The 24,395-nt window shown below is 39.0% G+C and overlaps 1 protein-coding gene across 6 annotated transcripts in view; it reads right to left on the reverse strand.

The window, feature by feature from the left end:
* The window catches only part of wwox (WW domain containing oxidoreductase), an 808,566-nt gene that overhangs the window by 698,148 nt on the left and 86,023 nt on the right, over positions 1-24,395 (reverse strand). Inside the window, exon 6 of one of the 6 annotated variants that reach the window (XM_052027950.1) lies at positions 2,673-3,145. The exons of the other annotated variants lie outside the window; for them this stretch is intronic. Coding sequence (XP_051883910.1) covers positions 3,113-3,145 — 33 coding nt within the window. The 3' untranslated portion in view covers positions 2,673-3,112. Of the gene's footprint in view, positions 1-2,672; positions 3,146-24,395 lie in introns of those variants that run through there. 6 annotated transcript variants of the gene reach the window in all.

Consider the following 24,395-nt stretch of genomic DNA (forward strand, 5'->3'; position numbering starts at 1 on the left):
TCAGGGAGGACCAGGTGCTCAAAAAGAGAAGGAAGGAAGGGGTTCATTGGCAGGATGCAAGAGAAATAGTGGTAAGAGTCAGGATTGGAGGGAGGGGTACTGAGAGAGGATAGTGAGAGCTTGAGTGTAAGCACAGCGAAGGGGAGCATATTCAGGAACAAGGAGGGTTGACAAAGAAAAGGGGTCTGAGGAGGATGGATGAGGAGAGGGCAAGAAAACAATCTCGGAAATCCTCCTCTGCATTCATGTGCACACATGTTGTGCCTACACACATGCCCATTTCCAAGTGACAGAAACTGGGTTCCAGTTGTCTTCGACACCCCTGCCACTGGACCAATAACTCCTTCTGTCAAGTCCATGTGATAGTAAGTGTGCATCAGCTATTGCACATTTAAAGAAATCATGCATGGACAATGTTAACTTAGGAATATAAGAAACAGAAGCAGGTGTGGGCTATTTGGTGCCTGCTCCGCCATTCAATATGTAGCTGATCTTTTACCTCAATGGCATTTTCCCAATTACTAACACCATATCCCCAAGTAACCAAAATCTATCAATCTGTCTCGAATATACTTAGCCACTTTTAGCTAGAGTATCCTGAAGCTTCACAACTCTTTGGGTGTAGTAGGTCCTTCTCATCTCAGTCCCAAATGACTGATCAATTATTTTGATTATAAACAGCCGAAGACCTAGTCCCAATCCTTGCAGCATCTCATCCCTATAATCACAGAATCCAAACCCAAAAAATACTTCTTTTGTTCCTACTCAATTTTCTGTTCATTAAACAAATGCTCCATCCCATGTGTTCTGATTTTGTTTAAATAACATTGTGTGTCAACCTAAAGGCCTTTTGAAAGTCCAAATACACTACATCAACTGGTTCGCCCTTATCTATTTCGCTAGTTACAACCTCAAAAAATTCACAGATTTATAAAATATTATTTCCCTTTCAAATATCAGTGCTGACTCTGCCCAGTCCTACTATTATTTCTTAAATGCACCTCCTTGAAAATAGATTCTTGTACTTCTTTATCATGCTGATGTTCTGTTCTTTCCTATTTTCTTTTTCTCCCTCTCTCCTTCCCTGTATCGTGAGTTTACATTTGCTACCTTCCAATCTTCAGAAACATTCTAGACTATGTAGAATATAGAAGATGGCAACCAGTGCATTTGGTATCTCCATAGCAACTTATTTTACAAACTTGGAATGCAGGTTATCAGGCCTGGGTGAATTTAAGAGCTTTCAATCCCACTAATTTCTTCAATGCATTTTTTTTTAAATAATGCTAATTTATTTTAATTATCAGAAGCACGCAAAAGCCTAGAATGAATGGTAAAAGCACACAATCTCCCAAAAGACCCACCCACCAATCCTGTGGCTTAGGTCCTACAACGACCTCATCAACCACCAAAATGGAGTGAAAACAAGTGATGATCAACCTCATGGGGCTACCAAAGAAGAAAAGGGATTTTTGAAATGCAGTGGTTGTCTTTCTACTGCACTTCCTACACAAAAACAATTTGCATACACCAAGATTCTACAAGTGACAATGTGATAAGACCAGATACTTCATCTTTATAATGCTGATCGAGACATAAATATTGGTCAAGCAGGAGAAATAATTCCCTGGTCTTCTTCAAGTCAAAGTCAGACTGTTCCCCTAATTGGCCATGGATGGCAGGGATATGAAACAGCAAGCTAACTCTCATATATTCAAGCCATGTTGGAATAGTTTGAAGAAAGACACAGACACCAGCCGAGATGCCTAATCCCTTGAGGCTTCTAGTATGTTTTTAAGGAAGGCAGATGAAGCACAGGATGTCTATTCCTCTTGCTGCACAAGTGTCTTCTGATAGCAGGAAAATGTCCAAACGCTTTTCATAAGAACATAACAGCGACACAAGATATAGCAGAACTGAAGAAGGTAGTAAAGTTATTTTAAGAGGAATGCAAGAACTGAGAGATTACACCTTCCAGGGAGAAAATATCAAACAGGCTGGATTTCTTTCCTCCAAAACAGAGAAGGCTTGAGAGATAAGTGAACCTTATCAATGGTCACTAATAAATCTAATAAAGAGTTCATGGGAAGCCAGCTGTACATATGGGAGAAAGGAATAGAATGTTTTACTGGTGAGGTAAGACAAATAAAGTGAGAGGAGACTTTTACTGAGCATAAACAGTGGCACAGACCAATTGGATTGAATGGCCTACTTCAGTGCGATAAATTCTGTGTGATATCTCAAATGAGGTTCCAAGATAACTAATAGCAAAGAAATAAAAGGTTTCCAAATTCTGTATGATTGAATCTATTCAAATTCAAACAACACACATGGCAGCTGGACTATAGGAGTCTGCTTCAATGATCCGCAGCAAGCAGCTTGGAAAATACTTTTCCTATTATTATTCAAAAAGTAAAGCATTACAGAAGCTAATGAAATGGGTTTGGAAATCAGAGCTGAATTCAGATTGCCCTCTTGTGCTCCAGTTCAATGAATATTAATTTTGTATATAGTAATGGGCTAGGAAGAAAAAGGTTTACATAATAGTCTTTCAAAAATCAATCATCCAAAGCTAGTTTGATACAGGCAATTACATTATTAAATTTGCTGGAGACCTGTTTGGTACATTTGACTAAGAACAACAAAAAGTATATATTATTTAAAAAGAGAGTAGAATTAAAAAAGTGCTTTCAAAACAGAACTGAAATAAAAATATGTTAAGACCTATTTTACTTTAAAGTAAAATTTAACTTAAGTCAGCGTCATGTGAAGCTTCAATCTCAGCCTTAGATACAGCACAGTATTAATTCTGTAACAGCACAAGGACAAGACCTCAATCACGTTGGATAGCATGCACAGGTGAGGCAGGAGCACAGATCTAAGGAGACTAAAAAGTTGCAATGCAGACAAGGGAGTAAATTCTTTCAAACAGCACTAATGGTCCCCAATGGTATAGTGTGCAAAATGTAAATTGTGTTTTGCACCCGTCCATGGGCATCATTGGCATAAGCTCCTGATTCAATTCCCAAAAAAAGCTACAGTGAATTAAACCTCATATTTAATTCTCAATGTTGTCGATCCTCAGATCACCATTGGAAGAGCAGAATCACCTTCAGCACCACCACCCAATCAGCTCCACCATCCCCTGCAGAGAGAGAGAGTGAGTGTGTGAGGACATGTTGGGCTTATTTGTCACACAGCTCATGATCACATTTCCTGTCAATAGTGTTGACACTCGCTGTGGATAATGTTCAGAGCAGAGGCAAACATCAAACTGAATCCCATTAGCAAATTACATCTTTCAGGAGAGATGTTAAAAATGAGAAAAATAGTCATAAAGAAACCGATGCCCCAACTCCCTTAGTTCAATCATAAAGAGGCCAGACTTCCAACTTGGGGACAAGAGTACAAACACTGAACAATTGCAAGCACTGACTGCAAATTAGTCAGATCTTTTTTGTATGTAATCACTAAAGTCCAACGTTCACTCCTTTCTGAAGATGAAAAGTCCTTCCCTCACTGAACACACACCACCAGGGTGGATATTCTCTCACCAGTTAATTCTACCTCCTGATGGGTCAGCTCAGAGATACACTGACAACATCCATGCAAATCACACAGGTTACCATGTGATAGCTGCATTATGCACAATCTAGTTAATGATTCTGTAACTCTGCTTGGCATCCTATTTGCCCCCCCAACACAACATGAATATTTCATTACACACTACAAAACCAAACCCCTGTGTAAACTGGCTTTCTGTAGTTTTACTGTTAATCTATTCGTAGTTGTTACACTACTGAACAATTAAAGTAGACTACCAGGCACATATTTTGTAAAGTGTCACATTAATCTTATTTTACTACATGCTGCATTCAGTGTAGGCAGGGACTCTGGGCTATCGTCCCAACACAATTTATTTTGACCATTATAATTTATGATACAGGGGCATCGTATCCAGTTAAATTCTGCAACTCTCTTTTGAGCCTTATTTTCAGTTGTAATGTAAATATTAAGGCTGCAGGAAGACAAATACTGTAATAAAACAGTTTATACCACTCACGGCAGATGTAAAGCACCAAAATGAAGACAACCTCACCACCAGATATTTAAAAGGCGGCTTGTTTAGAAACAATTTCACAGGATGTAGAAGAGTACGGGCCTCTGAGGACCCCTTTACTTTTGAAGTGATATTTCTGCAAACAAATGTAGGTGTCCCCAGATGTCAATACTATCAGAAGCATGAAACTGAGATCTGAAAGATACGCAATTCAAGAAGACATACTGTTCACTGAAAATTTTATAATCTCTCATTTTCTTGCTTTAAATAAGCTCACTGGTTCTTCTCCTCATAAGACCTTTGCCTTATCATAGAGAAACCTTCTTTTCATGATTTATTAAAATCATGAACTCCTTTACTGGCACATCGCAATTACTGAAAGAATCCTTTCTCACTACAAAGAGCCTAATCAGAATATTTGCAATGTTTCGCTTCCCTCTCTGTTTTGTACATTGCCATATTATATGAAGAGACTGCACTTCTGATATTAAATTTGCACCAAAAATGAACTCATTGTTCAAAATTATGGCAGGAGCTTCTCTGTACATCTTCATTTTACCCCACTTCCACCAACAATCTTACATAATTTCCTGTTCCTTTCAACGAACATGGTGGGGGAAGAAATATACATGAATTATCAGGTGTTTTTCAGTTTCCTGAAACACATTCTAGCTCAGTGATCATTGCCAAATCTACCCAATTCAGGACCTCAACCTACAACACTTGCATGAGCATTACTGGTTGCTATCCAGACCCATTTCTACTATTAGACAATTCCTGAATCTGTTCCCTTTTCTCCTTGAGGTCAAGAAAAGTTTTTCATTGCACCTGTGCAATGACAATAAATTCGACTTTGATTTGACTGTGTTTCTCCCATGGTATTCTTGACCATATACCCTGCAGCAATCCTCATTGGGTCTACCTAACCCAATGACATTCAAAACAATCCAAAGCATTCAGAATCAGTCATAGAAATTAATGTTCATGCTCTCCTCTAATGTTATCTTAAATATTTTATTGCACCCATCTACAAACTACCAATCATCATCCTATTCTGTACTTCCCTCCAGAATATTTCTTCCCCAAATGAGCACACTCCTCGCCAACAATTTCATTGCCGATGAACCTGCTGCACCAAATCTTCTCACTTCTCAAGGCTCCCATGGTTACCTCACAGTTCCAAATCCCCAACTCTACCTTCCGTCATGTTGCTACCTTTGACCTGGTAAATCGTACTTTTATCTCAATTTTACCCAACAGAATATGCAATCTCCTCGGTCAGACTGTCATGACTGCAAGATCTATCATAGCTTTCTGGTAAGATTTTAGTTGGATGGATGCAAAAGGTTCCATGGCATTATTTCAAACAGGACCTGGACTCTTAGCTTAAGTGATTAGACCAATATTTAGTTCTTAACCAACAACTTAAAAAAAGGCAAGTTGATCATTATCACCTTGCTCTAATAATTGTTCTGGGACTTTTATCGGTCCAAGTAAATTGTATTATTTCCAACTCTGTAATAATGACCGACTTTAAAACACCTTGGGATATTCTGAGATGCAATAGAAATGTACTTTTCCACCTTTTAGAGGGCTAGGACAATCCCAGGTTGCTATTCTGCATGACTAACCACCTCTTTTCATTCCTCTCTCTATACCAGCACCCCATCAACCACAGTAAACCTTCTATTACAAATGCGAGAAGCTGTCTGCATTCCAATCCATCTTTTTCAATCCAAGTCATCCCAAATTTCTGTTTCCCATATCCAAACACCCGACTTTCCTGACGTACACTGGCTGGCCATCCTACAAATCCTGATGGATTCTCAGCCCACTCTCTCCAACTTGTTACCTTTGGCTAGTTTATTCACCCTTCCAGCCTCTGAATAAGATCCTTTTCATATTTCATCTTGGCTTTGTTCAATGATTAATGGCAAAGCCTTCAGCCATTATCTCTCACAACGTAAAACTTGCCATCTTGTTTTCCATCTTCAAGTCTTTTCAAAAACTCTTTAACCAAGTTTTGAATCACCAGTCCAGATTTTACCACAGCGAGTTAATCACAACTGATAAAACTTCTAGGTTTTCATTAATGTTACTATAAGAATTCTTCACAGTATCTACATTTATGGTCAGGATAAAAACATGTCAATGTAACACCACTGAAGTATAAACCAGATAAACGATCTCGCCACAGTTTCTCAATACATCAGAATTACAGTAAAAGTTTAAGAAACTGCTTTTCCAGAGAAATTGCCATTTTCCTGGTTTAGCTGGCAGTGGGAGGGTTAAGCTTTCAATTCACATTCAATATAAATGTGTTTGTTACATAATGCTCCAACCACAATGAAATGTGGACCAGTATAATTATGTTAACCTTCCATTATTGTATAAATGTTTGCAGAAAAATAGTTACTTCAGCCATGCCATTATCTCAGCAGGACATTTATAAAGAAAATTAAATTGAAAATATTATCTAAATGCAACCACTTAAAGATTAAATTTTAAATAATTTTCCCCATGGTAAATAGAGGTTAAAACCAATGCACATATTCTGCAGCAGAATCATAAGCAGCTTGATCACATTTAGCATTACAAACAATTGAAAAATACTGAGCAAGTCCAAGATATCATCTTAAACAGCTCAACTCCATTTCCTTATTGTGCAGAATTTTGAATTAAATGTAAAAAATAGGAATGATTTAGCTATTAGATTGCAGGACACACATCAAACTAAATCTGTTTTTGAATGTTATTTCTCCCTCCCCCTTAGATGCTCCCCTGCCATCACCACTTCGATAAGGCTAAAAGAAATCCAAAGCGAAGAAACCTTGATGACTTGCAATGAATGTGTCCATTATACAAAGAAGCACAAACACCAGCCTCCCCTCCTTGGACTCTGTCTTTACCTCTCATTGTCTTGGTGTAGCAGCCAGCATAATCAAAGACCCCACCCACCCGGGACATTCTCTCTTCTCTCCTCTTCCATCGGGTAGAAGATACAAGAGCCTGAGAGCACGTACCACCAGACTTAAGGACAGCTTCTACCCCACTGTGATAAGACTATTGAATGGTTCCCTTATACAATGAGATGGACTATGACCTCACGATCTACCTTGTTGTGACCTTGCACCTTATTGCACTGCACTTTCTCTGTAGCTGTGACACTTTACTCTGTACTGTTACTGTTTTTACCTGTACTACACCAATGCACTTTGTACTACCTCAATGTAACTGCACTCTGTAATGAATTGACCTGTACGATCGGTTTGTAAGACAAACTTTTCACTGTACCTCGGTACAAGTGACAATAATAAACCAATACCAAAGAGATTCCACAATTTTGCCTGTAAGCCTACTCGCAAGGATTGGTATTGGTATTGGTTTATTATTGTCACTTGTACCGAGGTACAGTGAAAAACTTGTCTTACAAACCGATCTTACAGGTCAATTCATTACACAGTGCAGTTACATCGAGTTAGTACAGAGTGCATTGATGTAGTACAGGTAAAAAAAAACAGTATAAAGTGTCACAGCTACAGAGAAAGTGCAGTGCAATAAGGTGCAAGGTCACAACAAGGTTGATCGTGAGGTCATGAGGTCATAGGTCATAGTCCATCTCATTGTATAAGGGAACAGTTCAATAGTCTTATCACAGTGGGGTAGAAGCTGTCCTCTGAAATGATATCTAAAAACCAAACAGGTGGGGAAAGGACAGGGTGGAATTTAAAATAAAAACAGAAAATGTTGTGAATACTTAGCAGATCAGGTTGCATCTGTGGGAAGAGAAACAGAGTTAATACTTTAGGTCAAAGACCCTTTGTCAGAAGTGGGAAGGAGATATAAGCAGCTCGTTAAGCTTCAGGAAGAGTGGGAGGATGTCTCTGATAGGGTAAAACCAGAGTGACCATGGGGATAAACTGTAAAGGTTATCTGGTCATTGAGTTAAAAGCAGTTAAAAGGTGAGAACATAATAGAAAAGCATTAACATAAGAATGGAAGAGTTGTGAAATGCAGAGCAGGAAGATATGCCAGAAGGTCAGGCTAGGCATGTCCTCCACTCCCAGAGGAAAAAAGAAAAAAAAGGGGGAAAAAAACAAATAAACTGATCTAATTTCTAAGATCGATGACTGATACAGAGAGAAATTCCACATCCACACAAGGGTCAATCCTCACCCACCTTCCCTACAGCTTAAGTTTCTTTTGTCTTCTTTCCAGTTCTGACAAAGGGTCTTCAACCTGAGACTTCTCACAGGTACAGCCTGACATGCTGAGTGCTTCCAGCACTTTGCTTTTATTTTAGATTTCCAGCATCTGCAGTTCTTCACTTACAGGGTGGAAATTTCCTGGTTCTCAACTTTTCAGAGGCACAGTATGCTCCAAATGCCACCTACATAAAATAATGCAAACTTTCATTTGAAAGACTGAGTCATTACCACAGCTGTTGCATCATAACCCTCCAGACTCATCTTATCTAAGAAACAAAATCACAACTGTCTGGTGTTTGAGAACTATGTAATGAGTGGCAATTAAAGGAAAGGAAAGGTTTAAATTCAGAGTCTGCCTTCTCTAGAATTTCTAGGCCACCGTGTATTAAAGCAGTGCCAGCTTTAGTTTAGTTGATAGCAGTCTCACCTCCAGGTTTCAATCACACTCCACACTCCGGAGGCTAGATTACAAAAATCTACTCTGATCTTCAGTGCAGAGCTAATGGACTGGAGAAAATTTCAGACAGGATGATAAATTGAGGCCAAGCCTCCTTATCAAGATGGATCTGAAAGACTTTATGGTACTATTTTGAAGGACGGGAGTGCTTGCCCTACTGTTCTGGCCAATGTTCATCTCTCACTCAAAAGGCTGCTTCTGTCATCAAGGATCCCCACCATCTGGGTCACGTCCTCTTCTCACTGCCTCCATTGGGCAGGAGGTACAGAAGCCTGAAGTTCCACACCACCAGGTTCAGGAACAGCTCCTTTCCTACAACCAGGTTCTTGAACCAACCTGCACAACCTTATCCCGACCTCAGCAACAGAACACGAGGGACCACCTCTTGCACTACCATGAACTTGTCTTGGATTGTGTTTTTTTTGCATTAACGTCTTGCTTTGCAGAGTCTTTTTCTTCACTCTTGTATAACTTACGTACAATTTATGTTCTGTGTGTTGTCCAAATCTACGTGCCGGTGATGCTGCTGCAAGTTTTTCCATTGTACGTGTACCTCACCACCATACTTGTTCATATGACAATAAACTCCACTTGATTATTAAAATGGACTACCCCATCATTACCACCTTTGTTTGTGGGAGCTTCCAGTGCACAAATGTCCCCCACATTTCCTACTTCACAACAATTGCAAGAAGATTTTGTACACTTTTCAGAAACTTGATAAGATTGCAAATTGAAAATTCACAACCTTATCTTAAAATTCCTCCAGGTCTTCTCATCTCTAGATATTTGGGGGAAAGCTGCTAAGTATATCCAGAAGTTTCTCTTTTACTTCAGATGTCCAGTATTTGCTGTCTTTTACTGGTTGAATGCTCAAGGTCAAAGCTTAGATCAAAAGAAAAGCTGCAATTTACCTTAAAAGTCAGACCTCTCAGCCACAAGGGCACTGCAATCAGGAAACCCAGCCAGTCTACAGAAGTAGGAGGAAAGAAAAGGGTATTATAGTGTGAGCTGTAACAATAAGGTTACAGTAATCTCTCAATCTCTGATGAAGAGGTATTTCACTGCAAAATAAGGAATTCAGGTCTTTTGTTATTTACTAAATCCCCAGTCAGGACTTCAGCACAACTGGCAGCAATTCAATTAATAGCCCTTGTAATTGTAGGTAGGCAGAGGAAGACATCAATCCTGCAGGACTTTTTAAAAACCACCATGAAAAAATGTAAAAAGCTCACAAACTTGTGAGAATTCCTGGCCTATGGCAGGTCAAAATGTAGTAGTAGTATTTAGGAAGGCATGAATAACCATCAGGAGCATGCAGATCCCCAGCAAAAAAGGCAGAAGGTTCACACAGCCCTCTGCGTTACCCATGCACCTACCCCATCAGGCATTTCCTGCCCCGCACCTACCCCATCAGGCATTTCCTGCCCCGCACCTGTGGTACTGTCTGTGGATTTCACATCAAGACGCATGGAACTCATGTGGAGGCAAGTTAGCTCTGACCCCAAGGGGCTACCCGAGAAGAAACACTCCTGTAAAGTGCTTGGTATGTTTTAACTTAAGCATGTCATTATAAATGCAAATTGCTGTTATGGCATTGTTAATAATCACAAAAATTATTTAAAGCATGCTCAGAAAAATAAGATAAAATAAATAAAGCCTACAATCACCCAATCCAATAGATGAATTACATAACACACATAATTGAAATAATTTTTAAGAGAAATGAAATATTAATAGTACAATTGTGCATTATGTTCAACCTCCCTAAACAACAAAATACTGAAGCACTAGGTCTTTTAAAAAGTTGGAAGCCTCCTTCACTTTTAAAATGCAGACAGCAAAGTTCACTGCAGAAGCAAAAACAAGCTTTCTAATGTAATTACAATACCTTCTACTATCTGGACTGAGTTAATGTTATTATTTGACACTGCAAGGCTACGCTTTTTTAAAGTCTCTGTAGAGAAGAAGTTCACCTTAATTGGTTCCAAAGCACAACTAACACAACTATTTTTCTCAACACCGGTAATGTTAATTTTCGCAAGATCGTAAATAGTGTTTGGAATCAACACAGATGTAGTAATTTGAGACTGGGTGGGTAATTAATGTGGTTACAAAGCAGCTTATTTGCATTTTTATTTAAAATGGCCTACTTTAAAAGCAGCTCGGATTTCTTCTCAGTAACTGCAAGGAAGCATCTGTAACAGAGCCGACCTGTAATTACTCTCTTCAGGGGAACTTTTATATGCCCTCCAGGGAATTGCAATGAAACGAAAAGCTGAATTTTAAGGGGGATCATGCAAAATACCAAAGATAAAGCCAAAAATTGGCTGTCTGTTTAGTATCTCCAATAAGCCATCATATTCTCTTCATGGATACAGCTGTCAGAACTGTCATAAAATCAAATCAACGTACAAACGAGAGACTTAACTAAAATAATATTACCATACTTATACCCTTTGGATTTTAATATAGACTTCATCACGGGCCCACTCATGCAGCATATCAATGAGTAATAAGTCTATAATAGATACATCTAATCTCCCATTCTAAAGTGTTTATGGATAGAATGGAGCTTCACTGCTCTTTGACTGAAAAGCACAAAGTTCTCATTCTCTCCACCTCTTCTGCTGCCCCGCTCACAGGGAACCAATTAGACTTGGAATATAACTTCTTATAATTTCAAAAGAAGTGGCAAAGCAAACAAAAAGAATATTTTCTGTGTCGGAATTTAGTTCAAAAACACAGACACAAGCATTTCATAAATTTACAACTGTTTAAAAAAAATCACTAAAAGCACTGTCAAAATACTAAAAAGGTGCAATTTGTTTCTTCCTTGAAACTAACATAGCACCAAAGAGAATTAACATAATTAAAACAAAAATGTTTAGCAACCCTAATTAATTAGTTTTAATTTTGAGAAAATCTATTGCATTTGCAATAAAAATATTTCCCAAAGCTCTGAATATGGCTGATGGTTTTTACTGCCCGCAATACTTAAAATTAAGATGTTTCATAAATTTGCAGATTGCTCAGAAGAGATTCCGACTGCACTAGAGGTTCCCGGTCAGCCAATGCACACAAATATTTTTTAAGCAAGATTTGGAATTCCTTGGATGAAAAACTGTAATTTGAATTCCAATTTGTTTTAATATTTTTTTCTTTATTGAAAATAAAATATCAAAACTAATTTGGACATTAATTACACCAACACCAATCGCCACATTAAGACTAGACTATTTAAACTACAAAATCACTTAATTCCTCCATTAGACACAGACTATTTGAGAGCTTGGGATGGTTTCAGTTTTAATCTCATCTATGAAACTGTTTTAATCTTTATCTGTTTTCCTAGAAATGTGTTTTTGCCCAGACAAAAACTTCTTAATGTACTTTTCTCCTTGTTGCAATTCTTGGAAATCAGATGCAACATAAACCAGCAAGGTTGTGCCAACAACCTTACTCTAAAATGATTCCAAGCACGGATGCCTGAATCGGGCCTACAGGCGGAAACAAAAAAATGAAAACTGTTATATATTTTTATCCAGTTGATGACACATTTATGGGACTCAATGTTAGATTTTAATACCATTATTTGAGCTTCATGACTGAATTGGACCCAATATGGTGAACAATAGACACGCATATATTTGTGGCCCCAAGCTGCCCATCCCTCCATATTACTGAAGGTATTAGCATGTCAAGCATTAGCATTGATCACAATATCAATAGGCATACAACACTGGCATGATGTCAACACTGCCAAATTGGAGCACGGTGCTCCAACTTATGCACTTTCATAACTTCACACACTGGCTAGCATTTCAACCAGCAATAATTAAAAGAAATCATCAACTCCTTTCTGCTGACTTGGTGAATGACATCAAGACCATGTGGTATCTGGTGGGCAACGATCATCCCATGTTAAAAGAATTCATGCACAAGATCTTCAGTTCCTCAATATGAAGCTTGGGACCTTGACCAACAGCATCTTCATGGGATGCCAAACATTGACAGATCTGAACTTTGTTCGGTTATCATAGCCTAGAACCTCAGGCGTATTAGCATTGACATCCAAAATCAGTCAAGCAGCTGCAGTATGCACATGCATTTGGATATGTATGCACTGGGATGATGAGCTCCAGAATATTCAGACATCAAGGGAAATGAGACATATAAAACATCCACGAAAACAAGGTCTTGTTCCAACCAGTTCTCCCTTTTATATGGCAAGATCCATGAAAAGACTTTGGAAAACCTGGATCATCAATTCCCAGTGAAGTCAGACATCAACGACAAATTCATCACCACCTCCAGTGTGCCAGTAGAGCCTTTCACTGTCTGAAGAAAAGAAAATTTCAAGATAGAGACCTCACATTCAGCAATAAGCTCATAGTCAACCAAGTAGCAGAGACCACCCTGTGCCCCAGCAACCTACAGCAGACATCTAATAGCACTGGAAAAATGTCACCAATACTGCCTCTGGAAAATCCTCCAAATCCATTGGCAGCTTAAGTGAATCAACTTCAGTGCCCTGCCCCAGGCATTGCATTCACCCAGCTTTGGTGGGCAAGTCACAACACCTGCCTGTTCCCAGACTGCCTCTGGGAGCTCCAAGTAAACACATGTTCCCAAAGTCCCCTTGGAAAAAAAAATTATTTCCTCAACATTTCTTGGCAAACCTGGCACATAGCTAATCAAAATGGAGAAGGAGAACCAAGAGTCTCTCCAATGGGAGTGCAAAAGGCCAAGTGAAAACAGGAGGAATGCAAAACCTCCTAAGCAATTGCCCAAGTGCTCCTTCAAACACTACATGCTCCTTCAAGAATGACCTGACCCATCTGTGGCAGAGTCTGAAGATCCTGTTTAGACTTCATCAGAACACACAGAACTGGAATGGAAGCAAAATTATCCTCGACCGAGGGACTGCAGAAGAAAGACTGATTTCTTCTAGGTGTTCCCATCATTTCCCTAAATGTCTGAAGTCCTCCCAGAATAGCCAAAGTGTAGAGGGTGTGACATCTTCAAGGCTTCAGGGCAAAGCATTGCTGCTGTACATGGATGCATGACTAGGCAATCCACTTTGTGTTCAACATCATTGGGAGAAAGAGCAAAGGGTATTCAGAACAGTGGCAGTGCACATGAAGAGGTAGCAGCAGAAGTGAGGAGCAGTACATATATTAGGGTGTCTAGGGAGCAATCATCACATCACAGCCTCAGTGAGGAACCCTCCATAGATGCTGCCTGACCCACTGAGTTCCTCTAGCACCTTTTGTGTTGCTCCAGATTCCAGCATTTGCAGTCACTTGTGTCTCTGTTCCAACATCACCAATGGTGCCATTGATTGTATGCATAACATTCAGTGGATGCTGCACATCAACATAAAGAGTTGGACAAAGCATCACATCATTCAGGTCAATACCTGCAACCACAAGTTGTGACCAGAGAATCATCAGCAATAGCTTCTCTTCTCACACTTGCACCATTACCTCTGGATCATTCCTATTCTTGTCCAAATGCCCCTAAGCAACATCACCCAAAAAATCTGGAGTCAGTTTCCTTGTGTATAGTGAACACTCCGAATATTACCTCAACCTCCACTTCCCTTGATCTTCTCCACTACTTCTAAATTTCTGACTACTTCCCCAACACAAATGGATGAAAAGGAATTTCCTCAATTAAATACTGGGAACAGTAAAGCCATTAGCTTTTGTCTCCATCACGAACTCTGTTCCCTAGCCACTGACTCCTTCACTTGCTGATAAAATTCTGAAACTGATCCAGACTTTGTTCAGAATTTGTCACTGAAATGAGACTGGACTTCAGACGTGTGCATCACTGCTCATCTATTTCTACCTCCATAAAATAACTCAACTCTATCTTGGCTCAACTGCAGCTGGAACCCCTATCCACGTCTTTATTACTTCTAGTCTTGACTACTGCAATGCAGTCCTGGCAACCCTCCCTCACTGTGCTCTCGATAAATTCAAGAAAACTCAAATTTCTGCTGCCAGTGAATTAATGCCCACTAATTTGCATTCACCCATCACTCTTCTGTTTGCTGAACCACCGTGGTTCCCAGTTAAACAACCTCTCTATTTTAAAATTCTCAATTTAAAATCCCTTCATGATCTTGCCCATAACTCTATAATTTGCTCCAATCCTTTAACCTTTCCATATCAACACCATCCTTAATTTGAACCCAGAATGATAACTTACAGATTAGGAAGAAAAAGATGAGTTTTTTTTTTAAAAACTTATTTTATTCCAATTACTTATTTTTAAATTTTAAGAATCATAAACAAAATACTAATGTGCAATTAATATTGTTTATTGTTACTATTCCATTAAACAGTTTTAAAATGTCTCTAAATGTTGGATATTTAAATGATAGTCTGGCTTTGACAGGAGGCAAACACCCTGCCCCCAGCTTTGCCTCCTGTCAAAGCTGCCAGGTTATTCCAAGGCAGGGCCCTCAACATCACAACTCACTTTCCACCAAGACCTCATTCCCCTCCCAGACTGATTCCTGAGTATGAAGGATCAGCGATTTCATCCCTCCACATCCAGATTAAGTCAGTATGGGCAAGCATTAACCACTTCCCCAGTTTCTCTAATTCTCCAAAGTAATACATGCAACCCTTGAAGTCAAGAGCTTGACATATGAAGAAATCAAAGACATGGATCTATGCCTCATAACTCCATGAGTTGATGTATTGACCTCAGTGCTATGAAAGTCACAAGTCATTTACCATAATCATCTCCCACTAATAAGCCAATGTACTGCTGTATGGAACAAGCAGAGACAATGAAGTAGAAATTTGTCCTTGATCATGGGCATATAGCACCCAATACAGGAGCACAACACTCCACTTCCAAATTTCAGTTCTATTGACTGAAATTTCAGAAGCAGGGTTAAACATACTGCACATTAAGCAAATGCGACTTAAAAAGAAATTTTATTTCCCATGCATTCTTCCTTGAGGGACGGAGAAAATTAATAGTAAATAACGCTCCCTCTGCAGGGTACTTTCAAACAATTACTAGTGCTGTTTGGTGCTGTCTTTTAAGGATGGCCACAGAGCAAGACATTCGTTCAATCTCCCATGTGTAGTAACAGAGTAGCCCAGGAAGATTAAACAACAGGGATTTCACACAGTAAGCACAAAAAAGTAGGTCTTACAGCCCTCGAGCTTGCTTCATCATTCATTAAGATCACAGCTGTGAGTGAGCAGACTTCTTACCTTGAGAGAATGGCCCTATTTATTGATTGTCCAGCCTGAATAAACGATTCACAGCTCCTAGTGTCAATTCCTTTCAGAATCTTGTACAGCTGAACAACATTACCTTCCGTTCTTCTAACCTCTAATGAGTATAGAGCCAGCTTCCTCATACACTTCTCAAAAACCCCTTGCCCCAAGAATTCATCCAGTGAGTCAATGCTACATTGATCCTGAATTTTGGACTTCAAAAAATAGGCACTTATTAGTCCCACAATTGGAATATTGTTACTATTTCTGGACACCACAGTTTAGGAAGAAAGTGATCGTACAGATTATGCAGAACCAATTCAAGGGATAAATGCTATGGATTAGGTCACTATTGGTGAATGTCCCTTTAAAACATAGCATAGTTGTGTGTGTGTGTGTGTGTGTGTGTGTGTGTGTGTGTGTGTGTGTGTGTGTGTGTGTGTGTGTGTGTGTGTGTGTGTGTGGCGTGATCACGACAACAACAGGAGATAAGGACGTGATGACATTTTGGGGCAGACAGTCAGAGGAGAGAGAGACACACACAGAGAGAGAGAGACACACAGAGAGAGAGAGAGAGACACACAGAGAGAGAGAGAGAGACACACACAGAGAGAGAGAGAGACACACAGAGAGAGACACACACACAGAGAGAGAGAGACACACACACAGAGAGAGAGAGACACACACAGAGAGAGAGAGAGACACACACAGAGAGAGAGAGAGACACACACACAGAGAGAGAGAGACACACACACAGAGAGAGAGAGACACACACACAGAGAGAGAGAGACACACACACAGAGAGAGAGACACACACAGAGAGAGAGAGACACACACAGAGAGAGAGAGACACACACAGAGAGAGAGAGACACACACAGAGAGAGAGAGACACACACAGAGAGAGAGAGACAGACACACACAGAGAGAGAGAGACACAGAGAGAGAGAGAGACACAGCGAGAGAGAGAGACACAGCGAGAGAGAGAGACACACACACACACACAGAGAGAGACACACACACAGAGAGAGACACAGCCTGCTGGTCTCTGTATCGATGGATGAAAAACAATAACTGTGTCTGTCACCACAATCCACGTATGGATTTTTGGAATAATCCAGTGGAGTCCACTTTGTCGTTAACCTGTAGAAGGAAACAGGTATTTGTGTGGACGGCCACGTTTCGAATGCCTATCGGGGTGGCAGATACTTCGGCAGAACAAAGGAATGGAGATCATCAGTGATTGAGGTGTCGTATGAGTTCCACCGTGGAACATTTGGATTTTGTAACTTCTCTCTATTTTCTCTCTACATTTCCTCTTCAGTCAACCGTGGTTTTGCAGAAGCCTTTGCTCACGTTTCACCTTACGGCTTGCTGAACTGAACTTTGAGAACTACTCCTGGACTTGGAGTTTGGGAATTTGCCACACACACACACTTCACGTTTAGTTTTTGGGGTTAATGTTTAAGATCTAACATTTTTACTTCTAACATTCTAACATTTTTAATTTTATTTTTCTTATTATCATAAGTAGTTATTAATAAAATAGTTTTTAACACATACATGACTCGGTGTGTTTCTTTTGTTGCTGGTATGTGACACGAGGGATTCAGCTGCAAAGTTAGACTCGAGAAGCTGGAATTCTCCTTGGAGAACAGTGGTTGAGAGGAGATTTAAGTGAGGTGTGCAGGATCATCAGGGGCTTGGATAGAGTAAATAGAAAGAAGTTGTTCCCCATAAGATAGTTTGAGGAGACACAGATTTAACGTGAAGGGGAAAACATACAGAGGTGGATTTGAGTAATGAGCTGAAAGTAGTGAAAGTATGAAATTCACTGCCTGTAATGGCTGATGGAAATTGAACCAAAGGGAAATTGGATTAGGCACTTGAGGGAAAATAATTTTGCAGAGTTGGGGAACAAGCAGGGGATTGGGGCTGATTAGATTTCCCTATGATGAACCTACATGAACTCAATAGGCTGAAGGACCTCCTAAGCCATAATGGTCTATGAATCATCAACTCCAAAGCATATTCCTCCTGAATAATTGCACAGCTTACATGAATTACATGAAATGTTAACATCCAGTTGCAATACAAATAATACTTCATTAGCTAAGTAATACCTGGATACTCAACAATAAAGCAAAAAACTGCTGCAGCTGGAAATCTGAAATAAAAACAGAAAATTCTGTAACTACTCAGATCAAGCAGCATTCTGTGGAGAGAGAAATAGGTAACCTTTCAGACCCATGACCTTTCATCACAAATGCTGAAATTATTTTTGTTTCTGCAGATGCTGTCTGACCTGAATATTTCCACCATTTTCTGACTTCATTTAAACAACTTAGTTACATTTCAAATGCTGTACCTGTATTCCCCAATTCCAGTTACACAAGATTCAATCAATAATACTACAACCATATCAATTGTACTGTCTATCAAACATTAGAATCACAAGTTACATACAGCATAAAAAGCTACCTTTCCTGTAAGTGCTTCTGTAACCTTTTGAGAAATGAGTGACAACCATTAAAAAAACACATGAATGAAAATAAAACTGCATCCACAAGTACTTTCAGAAGTTGTATTGAACAGTAACTGTCAGATCACGTGTTATTCATGTGCCAATAACTTAAGAAGGCGTACCTTTTATCTTTCCTATAACTCAGCATATTTTCTTAGGGTTTTGAAGCTGAAAATCATTTTAATCTTCCTCAACTGGCCAGTGGCCCAATGTTTGTGACTGATTAAGAAGGGATTGGTAAACAAAATAGATAAGCAAAAATTGTGAATTAATTTACCAACAAAGTAGTTAGGGTTTAATTTCTCCTAAATCCCTTCCCATCTCTCTTCGTTTCCTTCTCTTTGGTATGCATTTCTATCTCATTTAGGCAAGAAAAAAAGTTGACAAAATCAGAACTGACTTTCCCTGAGGACATTAATCACTGAGGACATTAACAATTTACCTGCACTGTATGTCAAGGAGCCAAGGGAGACATGAATGATATTCCTACCATTGAGAATTGCTAAGATGCTAGTGCGCTGAATGATAAAATGTTGTCATTTACAATTAATTTAAACACATACCCAAATATATGGTGCCACATCCAGTGTTTGCCATCACTTTCAGCAGGACACCCAAGAAGAACAAGGATGGAGGTAGAAGGCAGGGAGGTAACAAAATGCTTACGTGAGATATTTCCTGTAATGTATCTCTCAAAAACAGGCGCAAAAAAGAATAGAAATCCCAGCTCCTTGTGAAAATACACAATGTTTTCATAGTATCTTGGAAAGACTGTAAAGGATTTACAACAATGTGCTGTGTGCCTGACTATGCCATGATATTTGGATTGTTTAAACATTAAAATTCTTAAAAGTAACCATCGGAAATTTCTAGGTATATAACGAACCCTTTTATTTTATATTTCAGTTTCTTTGCCAACATTCTAAAATTCTCAATTGGTGAGTTTGATTCTATTTGTCTCCTTCAGTGATAAATCATAGTGGTCTACAATCACTGAGTATTTGCGCAGATCTTAAAATGGGCCTCAGCTTTATTTGAAATGCGACATTTGGCCTCTACACAAAAAAGCTAATCTTTTAAAATTGATGATATCCCTAACAGAATGGATTTAATATTGCCTGGAGAATGAACAAGGGGCTTTCCAGGCAACAAAGTAACAGTCTTTTTGCTTCCAACAGATATATTACCATCACACTGTGAATTATCCTAAAGCTCCCATTAGTAAACCTAACAAATTCCCTGACCATAAAGAAAAATGCGCAGATCCTCAGCAACTCTGCCAATATATATACACACACAAATATCTCAAGTTCATTCTTCAGTCATATCTGATTGCAAAGTAAACGTTACATGAAATTTCCAACTAAGTAAAAGCAACTCTTATGTTTCAGTCATCACCCATAGCATTGAGCCCAGTGCTCTTGGATTTGGGTGGATTGAAGTGTGTATATATTATGGTAGATAAGGTATTACAAGTATTATAATTGTGAGAGACAGACTGGATGGGCCTGCCATCAGATTTTTGTGTTTAGATGCATTATTGAGCATAAAGCATGCAATGGGAGCATGTGCAGGCCTGATTGCCTTTCAAGTCTACTCTGCCATTCAATAAAATCAACCGCAAATGTTCTACACTACTGCCAATTTCCACACTGTCCCCATTTCCTTTAATACTTTTATAGTTCACATGGAATACAACAGTTCAAGAAGGCAGCTCACTGCCACCTTCAAGGGCATTTGAGGATGGGCAATAAATCCTGGCCTCACCAGAAACTTCCCACATCATTTGAATGAATAAAACACTCCAGAACTGTACACAGTACTCCAAACATAGAGCTGAGACCTTACCTTCATTGGTCAAGATATTGAGTACAGAGTTGGGACAGTTAATGTTACAGTTGTACAAGACATTGGTAAGGACACATTTGAAGTACTGGTTGTCCTGCTATAGGAAGGATGTAATTAAACTGGAGAGGGTGCAGAAAAGATTTATGAGGATGTTACTGGGACAGGATAGTTTGAATTATAAGGAGAGGCTAGAAAGGCTTGGACTTTTTTTCCTTGAAGCGTTGGAGGCTGAGGGTGATCTTATAGAGGTTTATAAAATCACGAGGGGCATAGGTTAGGTAAATAGCCACAGTCATTGCCCCAGGGTAGGGGAGTGCAGAACTAGAGGGCATAGGTTTAAAGTGAAAGGGCAAAGATTTAAAAGGGACCTGAGGGGCAATTTTTTCCACACAGAGGGTGATGTATATATCGAATGAGCTGCCAGAGGAAGTGATAGAGGCTAGTACACTTATGACATTTAAAAGACATTTGGACAGGTACTTGGATAGGAAAGATTTAGGGGGACATGGACCAACATAGGCAAATTGGACTAGCTAAGTTAGGCAACTTGGTTGGCATGGACGAGTTGGGCTGAAAGGCTTGTTTCCATGCTGTATCGCTCTATGACTCTACCTTCAGAGGAAGGGAATTGCAAAGCTTAAGGCATTCTGGAAAAGTTTTCAAGATTTTGAATGTGTTACGAAGCAGGGAATCTGGCTCAAAAAAAAGCAAACTGCTGGAGAAACTCAGCAGGTCAGGCAGCACCCATGGAGGGAGAGGGTTAGTTGATGTTTTGGGTCCAGGGTCTGCATCAAGACTTCCTTGGAAGGAAGATGCACGGGAAGTTTAACTAAATGCGTTCGGGTTTCGGATTACGTAAAGCAAAATTGCAGATATGCCACTGAAAGGGAGAAAAGTTGTTTTAGACAATTGTGGAAATCATTCCATTCATTACATAAAATGGGCCGCCAACTTATTGCCTGTTCTGAACCACCATCCAAGACAAGCCAAGGCACAGAAGGCTACATAAAATAAATGGGATTAGTATGGACAGGTACAACAGTTGGCATAGACGTGGTGGGCCAAAAGGCCTGTTTCTGTGATGTGCAACTCTATGACAAAATTCTACCTTTCTGCATTCAATGAAGGACAAAGAGTCATTCTTAAAATTAATGCAGTGATTAGTTTAAAATTTTTTTGAATTATCCTAATAATTTCTAGTTTTACCTTGGCTAATTTCCAATTGCAGCCCAAGAAATGTGATAAAAGGAAGTAGAATCACCACACATTGATCTACTCTTCCCAACAGCCAGGGAGAACCCAATAACGGTTAGTTTTAATGAATTTTGCCTGTTTTCTGATGTAAACATTATGCATTACACATAACTTGAAAGAATAGATAGTAAATGTTGCAAAGCAAAAATAAAAGTTGAAAATGATTCCTACATAACGATCTCAGAAAAGTTACTGGTCAAGAGATCAGTTCAGGCAAAAAAAAAACAAATGAGCAAAAGCACAATCAGAATGATCATTAACAATTCTTACATATTAATTTTTTATTTGGTTGTTTTATGAAAATTGTTCTGCTCTAGGGGAGATTTGTGTCAGATAATTCATCATAGGTTAATACAAATCATGACTCCAAATTTAATATTTCCTGTTACCCAGGGCAAGTAAATTTCAAGGACAGTTTTTAAGAATGGTGACTTTTTGCACCCACATATTCTCTCTCAATTAGCATTGCTTCCTGGAACACTTGCTCGCAATAATTTAGACGCAACTTAGAATTCTGTGTCCCAAAAATGATGTAGGGGATTCTTTGTCTGACATCAACCAGAGGTGATGGTATACAATACTTCAGATAAACACAGTTTTAATCTGTAAACTGCCTTCTCGTTCTAGACTGGTGCAAGTAGTCTATGTGTTTGGTGGTTAGAATTTTATAGGGCATATACACTAAATAAAATGAAAAAAAAACACCCTATTACCTTAAAAAATGTTGTTTTCTACTTTTCAGCAATGGGATAACACATTGGCTTACCTTAAAAAGCATTGGTGAGATTTCTGAACAATCCATTTAAAACCCTGTGGTGATGGCATTCCCACAATGTTCAAAACAAGTCAAATTCTTAGTCAAGGAAATACATTTGTATTTTCAGATGCATATGCTTTATTGTGACCATCAAAAATAGCATTTTCTTCCCCAAATTTCCAGGATCAAACAAACTAACCATACATATGCCTCTTCAAGTCCAAAGGAAATTCACACTAGCTTACACATGCAAGCTGCATCAGGCAAAACAAATTCCAAAACAGTGTCCAGCTTAAGCTCTATAGATTACACTCCCAGGCTGGCATTGCAATTGTGTTTTACAGCACAGCTGAATCCACCCCTTCTTCCTCCAACTGGCCTGATATCTGATGGCTATTCACTTTCTTTCTGAACATGCAAAATCAAAATTCATTCCTAAAAGGCTGCTTTTCCTCTCACTCTTCCTGAATGAGAGCTTTCCGCCAGTATACATTTGGTCCTGACTGTTTAAGAACATCGATCTCCAATGGAAAAAGCTGTAACTAAATTAAATTTCCAACCAGACAATTTCCAGGACTACAAGTGGGAAAATGATTTTGAATAAAATTAATTTTCTCTTCAACTTAAGTATAAATATAAAATGAAGATATAAACTTGCCAATAGATCACCAAAAACATGACAACCACACAGCAGCTTATTTGTCAAACTGATGCACCTTCACTCCAACCAGACGGCCAGTTGTCCATGCTTCTTTTCCACGCATGGCCATTCACACTCTCCTAGGCTTGTATACATAATTGATATCTCATTAACACTTTATTTTCTTCACGATATCACAACCATTTGTTCTCCATCCAAAATGATCAGGGGTCATTCTATTTTTTAGTGACTGCACTTTTTTTCTATGTATATGGTAATTGGTTTATTAGGTACCGAGATACAGTGAAAAGCTTTGTTTTGCATGCCATCCAGACAGATCATTCCAAACACAAGTACATCGAGGTAGTGCATGGGAAAATAATAACAGAATGTAAAATACAGTGTTGCAGTTACAGAGAAAGTAAATCAGGTGCAAGGGCCGTGACGAGGTAGATCGAGAGATCAAGAGCATCTTTATCGTACAAGGATCTTATAACAGCAGGATAGAAGCTATCTTTGAGCCTGTTGGTACTTGTTTTCAAACTTTTGTATCTTCTATTCAATGGAAGGGGGAGGAGAGAGAATGACCGGGGTGGGAGGGGTCCTTAATTATGTTGGCTGCTTTCCCAAGACAGCAGGAAGTGTAGACAGAGTCAATAGAGGGGAAGCTGGTTTTTGTAATAGACTGGGCTGCATTCACAACTCTCTGCAATTTCTCGCTGTCTTGGGCAGAGCAGTAGCCCATAAATCCCCTTGCTACACGTAAAGACATTTGACCAATTTGTTTTTTTCCACATATGCTGCCTGATCTGAAGAAATATTTCTGCTTTTGTTATCAGCTTTCCAGAATTTGAAATATTAATATTTTACTTAGAGACCTTTTCCAAAGCATTTAACTAGATTATCACCAGCCAGTGAACTGCCTGATATTGATAAACTACAATGCTGCAGTGTAGATAATGAAAACAGAAAATGACAGAAGTACTCAGAAAAGCCAAAATGAAATCCCATTAGAAGAACAGAATTGCTCAGTCCCACTACTCAAAACTGGTAAGGAATTGAAACACGAGTGCACAGTCAGAGATTAACATGTCCATTTTTGCTATTATTATCTGATAAATTATGACAAACAGAACAATGTAAATACTTCTATTATAAGTAACTGCAGAAAATGCTGGAAATGCTCAGTAGATCAGACAGCATCTGTGAAAGAGAACTGTTAATGTTGCAGGGAAAATCCAACACCAGCTGTTTTAAGGATTTTTATATTGTAACTTGGAGCAGCCACTTCAGTGGCTATGGGGCCCATGTTGATAAAGCAACCCGTTTTTTATCCAATCAGATAATCTCGCTTATTTTCAACTGCAAATTTTGCGTTATCTTGTACAAATAATTCTTA

Source organism: Pristis pectinata, chromosome 13, assembly GCF_009764475.1.
Source record: "Pristis pectinata isolate sPriPec2 chromosome 13, sPriPec2.1.pri, whole genome shotgun sequence".
In the NCBI taxonomy this organism is placed as follows: domain Eukaryota; kingdom Metazoa; phylum Chordata; class Chondrichthyes; order Rhinopristiformes; family Pristidae; genus Pristis; species Pristis pectinata.